Source organism: Gasterosteus aculeatus, chromosome 18, assembly GCF_964276395.1.
Source record: "Gasterosteus aculeatus chromosome 18, fGasAcu3.hap1.1, whole genome shotgun sequence".
Lineage (NCBI taxonomy): Eukaryota > Metazoa > Chordata > Actinopteri > Perciformes > Gasterosteidae > Gasterosteus > Gasterosteus aculeatus.
In genome coordinates, this window is record NC_135706.1 from 11018691 (window position 1) to 11025449 (window position 6759).

The window sequence follows — 6759 nt, forward strand, 5'->3', positions numbered from 1 at the left end:
TATTTTATAGATCGCTGACATGGAAAACCAATACACATTTACACTTTCATAACAAGTTGTCTACAACTCAACTCCCCAGAGTTTAGATTTCGTCATACAAATAACCGACGAATGTCCTCATTGAATATAACGGCACAACCTCACAGTCTCCCGCTGACAGGCTGTGTTTACAGGTCAAAATGCCCCATGACATGGTTCTACTAGATATGTCTGCAATTTTTTAAATGTTGAAAAAAAGCTTTCAGTTGTTTGAGCTGTTTCAGCTGTCTCAAGTTGTTTCAGCAACTTTGTAACATCCAAAACATTACGCTGCGAACCACTTCAGATATTTGATTTCTGGTGTCTGAAACCATAATTTACACTTACAGAACTTACTTTCAAACCTTCAGAACAAATTTCCATTTCAATTTGTTACTTTGTTACTTATGTTTGTAACAGCAAAATTGGATGAAATCCAAAGCAACTAACACATGCCAAGAACATCAATAAAACATGCCGCAGCAGGTTGATTGCATGTGTGTTCTTCCCACAGGCAGTGCTTGTACATTTTGTGCACACTTCATAATTGGGTGTGTTTGGTTGCATAACGCGCTGATAACCAGTTTGTTCTGTGTACTTTTGCAAGACTTCTGTTTTTTTCCTTTAGGTGTTTCATGGTGATCACAAAGGTCGGAGGGAATCCTTGTGATTTGTATAATGGGGCAGGTAATCTGTAAAATACAACTCTGAATGCATTGTTAACTTACTTAACAACGACTGCTTTAAAATATATTTTGATTCATCGAGTTATGTTATCAAGCCCGAGAATAAAGTAGAGCCCCACAGACCAGAGTTTTAGTGGTAGAAACTTGCTGACAGTATTTTTGTCGACTAAGCACAGCACGTCACGAATGGGAATCTAACATTAACTCCGTCAACAATTCACCACAAGTTTTCATCTTTTATTTTGCATTTGAGGAAATGACCCTCGTTGTCAAACAGAATATGCAACAAGCATAATACTGCATGAATTAATATTACAAATAAAATAAAGAGAAACAAATTAAGAATAGCAGTATCATGAAAAGGCCTTTAAGTGCTCATAAGTGTTAATTCGTCAAAGGGCTTGGATTTAGGTTAAAAGCAATCGGGTATTATATCCCGCACCCGTGTTTTGCTGAACATTCCTGGTTGTCTAGCAACACTCCGCCCCTTACGTCAGCAACGTTTCGCATAGCAACAACGATTGTTTGTGTTGTAGCGACGGATCACTCCAAGAAGAAAATCAAAAACTGGTTCTTCCGGGTTCCTCTGCGATGCATTTTACAACACGTGATGCCGTTTCTGGTTCTAGGAAACGGCGTCGGAGTGAGAGCTCTGTCTGCGTAGCGGCTCTCAGAGCTCAATGGCAGCAGCTTCCAAGTTCCAAAAAGTGTTTTTAGTTATTTTGAGGTAAGGAGAGGAAAGTATAGCCAATAAATAAAGCATGTGTTAACAACTAGCGTTACCTGGTTCACATAATACTTAAGTTGTATTGACCGTAGAAATAATAATATAAACAATCAAATAAACATATAAAATAAATTAGATCATAAACACAAATAATGGTTAATGGGTGAGATCAATTGTTGATTTACACACTCGAGGGCTATTTATTGTTTATCATATTTTAAAACGCACGGATAAAAATGAAAATGTAATCTCCGTGATATACAATTTGAGTTCTTGAATAGCACAAGCGGGGGGGGGGGGGGGGGGGGGGGGGGATAATTCACAGGACCAATTATCTATTTGCTTAATTTACGTGAACCGATGTCACTGAGTCTAAAAATAAACTCCGGTCTGAACGCGTTCATGCTCAAGCTGCTTTGATGAAAAGAGGCCTTTGAGCTTTACTGAGGGGGTTCTGTAGTTATGCCCGACGTCTGAGCCCCCCCCCGCCCTGGTCTTCAGCCGCCGCCGACTGAATGGGCTCAAGCCGACCACCTAGTGATGTGCCGGTAAACGAACAAAGGGGGGCAGCGCCTGCCGGGAAGCAGACGAGCGCGCAGCCCCTCGGAGCGGGGAGAGCCCCCCCTGTCATCAACTATCCCCTTTCCCTGCAGTGAATCTGACACCTAAATATTCAATCCCTTTGGGATCTGAATAGCGGGAATAACCATCATTACGGGAGCCAATAAAAGTGCATCCTTGCAACTGATAAAAAGTATTATTGCACAGAAATACAAATAAGATGAAATGAATGAATACTATGATAACGTTAGAGGCCTGACATGTTTAACCGCCCCCAACAAACCAATACGTGTTACTATGCATTCATAGATGTGTGAGGGGGCAGTGATTTATTGCAGGGGCTCGCTCTCGTCTTGTATCACAATGACGCTGTTAGCAAGTACAATGCGTGACGATCAGCGCACGTTTCACTTTCTTTTGTGACTGTGAGTGAGTGCACCCCCCCCACACTCACACACACACACACACACACACACACACACACACACACACACACACACACACACACACACCCCCACGCCCCCTCACATGTCCGTCTGTGAGCGCCCCTGTCTCACCGGAAGCACCATATACGGCTCGGTAGGTCCATTCGGCGATTGGCTGCTTTACTACCGCGACAATTCTGTTGCTGGAGCTCTTTTCACGTGCAGGGACGGGCAACAGTAAATACAATAAGAATATAGAATAAGAAGGGGGTGATATGTGGATGACCCCTTCAGCAGCTCACAAATAATCAGTCGGTGTGCTGGAAGCAGGGTGCATTAATTCAATCAGATGTTTTACAATGTTGGTCCAAATGATGCGATGAACAGATGTGCTGTTGGGTTGCATCGCAGCTTTTAGACACCAGCAGTATTCCAATCCGGGCTAATCGGCGAGGACAAGAGTCAGATTAAAAATACAATGTATTGTATTCTGATATTTTGCCCTCATCACTTTTCTCCTGCAAGAACAGTGTGTTTCATTGAATGCGCCAAAAATAGCTAAACATGTCTCTTGATCATATGTGGACGTACAGGGAACATAACATGATGCAGATGCTGCATACATCAAGTGACGTAGCTTAGTTCATTCATGACGATGGGCACCTCAAGCAGGCGGGGGTGTCACTTAATTTAAGCTGCGCTTGATATATATTTTTCTACGTCAGCCTATAAATCAAGCAAAGATAAAATGGGTGCTAATATTGTGGTTCAAAAATTCCACGGATCTTTAAGGTGAATGTGAAAACATCCGCCCCCCTGTTTCCCCCCTTTTGCCTCTCCCTCTGCACACGATGGTTCGGTCTCACCAAACAGATTTCATTCATAAAACTCCAGCTCACTATAAAAGGCGGGCCTCTCCACTATCTGCACAGTTACCATTTATGAGCCCGGCAAATGGAATATAAGTAGTGGTTCAGGTGTGAGGTTTTCCTACTTAGGTTCGATAGACTGCTCTGTCGTTTTATGCGGTGATTTAAGCCGAGAACATGCATCCAGACTCCAGCACTGAGTTCGACTCATCGTCCAGCTGTAGCACAGCATCGCCTGGCGGGGACACCCCTGGGTGCAGCCAGCATCCTCCTGACTCGCTTTCATCCTCAGTGGACAGCACCAAGGTAGAAGCGGATCGGATCATCCCGAAATGAATCCTCGCGCATATTGCAGGATCATTTATTTGCGCATGAGGTTTATGGGTCAGAAACGGCGACTGAATGGTAGAAACATGTTGACACGTACCCGGGAACATCTGACTGACAGCACTTCCTTTACCAGGAATCTAACACATACACACAATTTCGGTGGGCGCCATGCATCTAATCCGCAAAAACAGCGCCATAACGTTCAGAGATTTAAACATTTTTTTTTTATATTTGAACACAGACCTGTTTTGGTCGTGACCTTTCATTTTGGAGTGATGACGGTGATGGAGAAAAAAGGAAATGACTGATAAGGACGTGGTGATGAGGCACGCATCTGATTTCGATAGATTCGCAAACTGTATTGATTTGTGTGTTTTTTTTGAATGATTGATGGAACATTTACACACATTTAAAAGGTCAGCCACGAACGTGGTGTCTCCGATAAGATAAATTGGCGTTTGCCCAAATCCACATGCATGTGGTGATGATCGGTAATGTGTTTTTATCTTCTCCCCAGGATGCTGAGACTTGTGCAGCAGACTCCTTTGTTCCGACGGTGACTGCTATCTCAACCTCGCCGGATCTAAGGTGGATGGTGCAGCCGACGGTCATCACATCTGTCTCTCCGTCATCTGGACGCGCAAAGCCCAAAACTCGCAGCTCGACCCAGCAGTTGCAGACAGGCGCAAACAAGGCAAAGCCCTCCGACCGGAAAGGGCTGAAAGAGAAGGTATATTAGAAAACGGGGGTGGGGAGGGAGCAATCAGGATATAGCGTTACAGGTAGCCAATCAATCCATCCATCACAGCACCATTGGTCTTTCAAAATCATTATCGCATTCCTCACCAAGACGCCTTTCCACTAATAGAGGTTAATAAGAAAATGCCGTTATCGCGATATTTTCTGCCGGGACGTGAAAGACGACGCATTTGTTTTTTTTTGACGGTTAAAGGGAAATCAACGGAATCTAAAATAAATGACTGCGGGGAGCCGCGCACCAGGTGATTAGATTGCGTGTAATTGGTGCAGCGAGTAATTACTTTTGGGGTAACGAGCGCTGTTTATGAATGGCAAATCGCATCGAAGTGCGCGTTCACGTGGGCGACTAGACCGTGCCAGTGGTGCAGCGTTTCGACGCCTGCACTGGAAGAGAGAGTCTGCACCGAACCAGATCAGTATTCCCAGCATTCACTGCGTGGATGGTTTTTTATTCTTCTCCTTTTGGCAAGTGACATTATGAGAAGAGCCAACTGCTGATATGGCAAAACCCAAGCAGGAAGCGCGTTTAAAAAGGGTCTTTTTTCCTGATTGATTTCAGCCTTCCAAAGAGGAGGAGGAAAGGAGGCGGATCAGGAGGGAGAGGAACAAAATTGCTGCAGCGAAGTGTCGCAACAGACGGAGGGAGCTGATAGACACTCTGCAAGCTGTAAGTATGCTGTTATATTTACTCACACGTAACAATCCACGCAGCATGCACTGCAGGACCTGTCTTGAGTCTTTTATGCCAAGGCTTTTATCCTCACCTCAGGAAACGGACAAGCTGGAAGACGAGAAGTCTGCCCTCGAGGGTGAAATAGCGGACCTGCTGAAGGAGAAGGAGAGGCTGGAGGAAGTCTTGGTCTCCCACAAACCATCCTGCAAACTCCCTGCAAATGACGGTGATGAGCAGAGGGAAGAGGAAGAGGAGGATGATGATGATAAAGAAGATGATGTTAACACCATGCTGCAGGACCCGCCGGCCTCCCCGCAGCTGCTGTCCATCTTAGAGGATGGAAAACCCACAGAGAGCAACGCCGCCGTCGGCGAAGCCTCCATTGGCCAAGACATGGACAGTGTCCCTTGTATCCCTGCTGCAGCCATTTTGGGGAACTCCGACATCCTCCTGTGTTCGAGTGCAGAAGAGGAGGATCTGGAGGACCTAAAAGGAGATGACCTGGATGACTTGGTGCCCAGCTTACAGATGGCCGTGACCCCAGAGATGGCTGCATCGGTCCCCGACATAGACCTGAGCGGCCCCTTCTGCCTCTCCGACTGGGAAACCCTTTACAAGTCCGTGGCAAACGACCTGGAGTCTTTGAGCACACCGGTCATGTCTTCCAGCCCCAATTGTAGCAATTACCGCACGGCGTTTTCCTTTAATTACTCTGAGATTGATTCCTTGGCCGAGGGCCTTGAGAGCCTCAAAGGCAGCCTCGGTGCGTCGGAGTTAATGAAAGATAATCTTAACTCTCCAACACTCCTGGCCTTGTGAATGCAGTTATGCAAACGGTACTGTTATTGTATTCTAACCAGTCAGCAAGCTATGATCTCTCTCTCTCTCTCTTAAAAACCAAGTTTATTGTGAGTTTGGATGTTGCATAAATCTTAACATCAACGGTTGTGAACACGATGTTTTGTGTGACTGTAACAGGGTTCGACTTCTTCCATATCTGTTGGTGCGATTCTCTGAAGTGAGACTTTGTCCCGGCAACAAAAATGCATGCAAAATACATTTCATCCATACTCCCAAGACGAGGTGGTATCTGTGTTTTTAAATGTGATGTGAAGTTAGATCATGCTCAATAGCCTAAAGTATGCGTACTACTGTTGACAAAGTTGTGTTGTAACAAGTGAAAATAGCAGGGTTACTAAAGTGTAGTGTATAGGTGTTACATCTTGCTGTAAGGTGTCCCCTAACTGTTCCTTTCAAGTTTTTCCATACCAAGAAAAAAATATCATGTCATGTATTTTATCAAGATGTATTTTATGACATAGTTTATTTTTTTACTTATCAAAAAGGATCAGATGCAAAAATTGTATAACACTGGAAATAAAATAAGCCAAACCATAAGCGTGACTCGGTGTTGTTATTATTCAGTACGCAGGAGTATTCATTTTAACAAACAAGCTCACCACTGCTTTTTAAATGAAGTGTTCTGGAGTGTTCCATGTTACCTTCATCAGCCCGTCGAGTTTTATAGAGAAAAGGTTTTCAAATTTCCTCATCGTCGGACCATTTTTAGTTGCTTCTTGTTTTTTTTTTTAAATGTCTCAACTGGTCTCTTTATTTACTGAGGAAGATCATATAATAAGACTGAAAGGTCCAACGAGCTAAATGGACCATGTGGTGCGATGTCGTCTGCACTCTGTTTGTTGAGGATGAA

General features: G+C 44.3%; 1 protein-coding gene across 2 annotated transcripts; it reads left to right on the forward strand.

Annotated features, from left to right (window-relative positions):
* Positions 1–3295: 3295 nt before the first annotated feature.
* LOC120808499 (protein c-Fos) lies at positions 3296–6446 on the forward strand. 2 transcript variants are annotated; one of them, XM_040161457.2, is made up of 4 exons: positions 3296–3592; positions 4134–4346; positions 4935–5042; positions 5145–6446. In XM_040161457.2, exons 1-4 carry the CDS (start codon positions 3464–3466, stop codon positions 5865–5867), a joined length of 1173 nt encoding a protein of 390 aa, XP_040017391.2. In that variant the 5' UTR covers positions 3296–3463; the 3' UTR covers positions 5868–6446. The 2 variants fall into 2 exon arrangements, with proteins under 2 accessions (XP_040017391.2, XP_077949358.1); XM_078093232.1 differs by lacking the exon at positions 3296–3592 and adding an exon at positions 3900–4032.
* Positions 6447–6759: the final 313 nt, after the last annotated feature.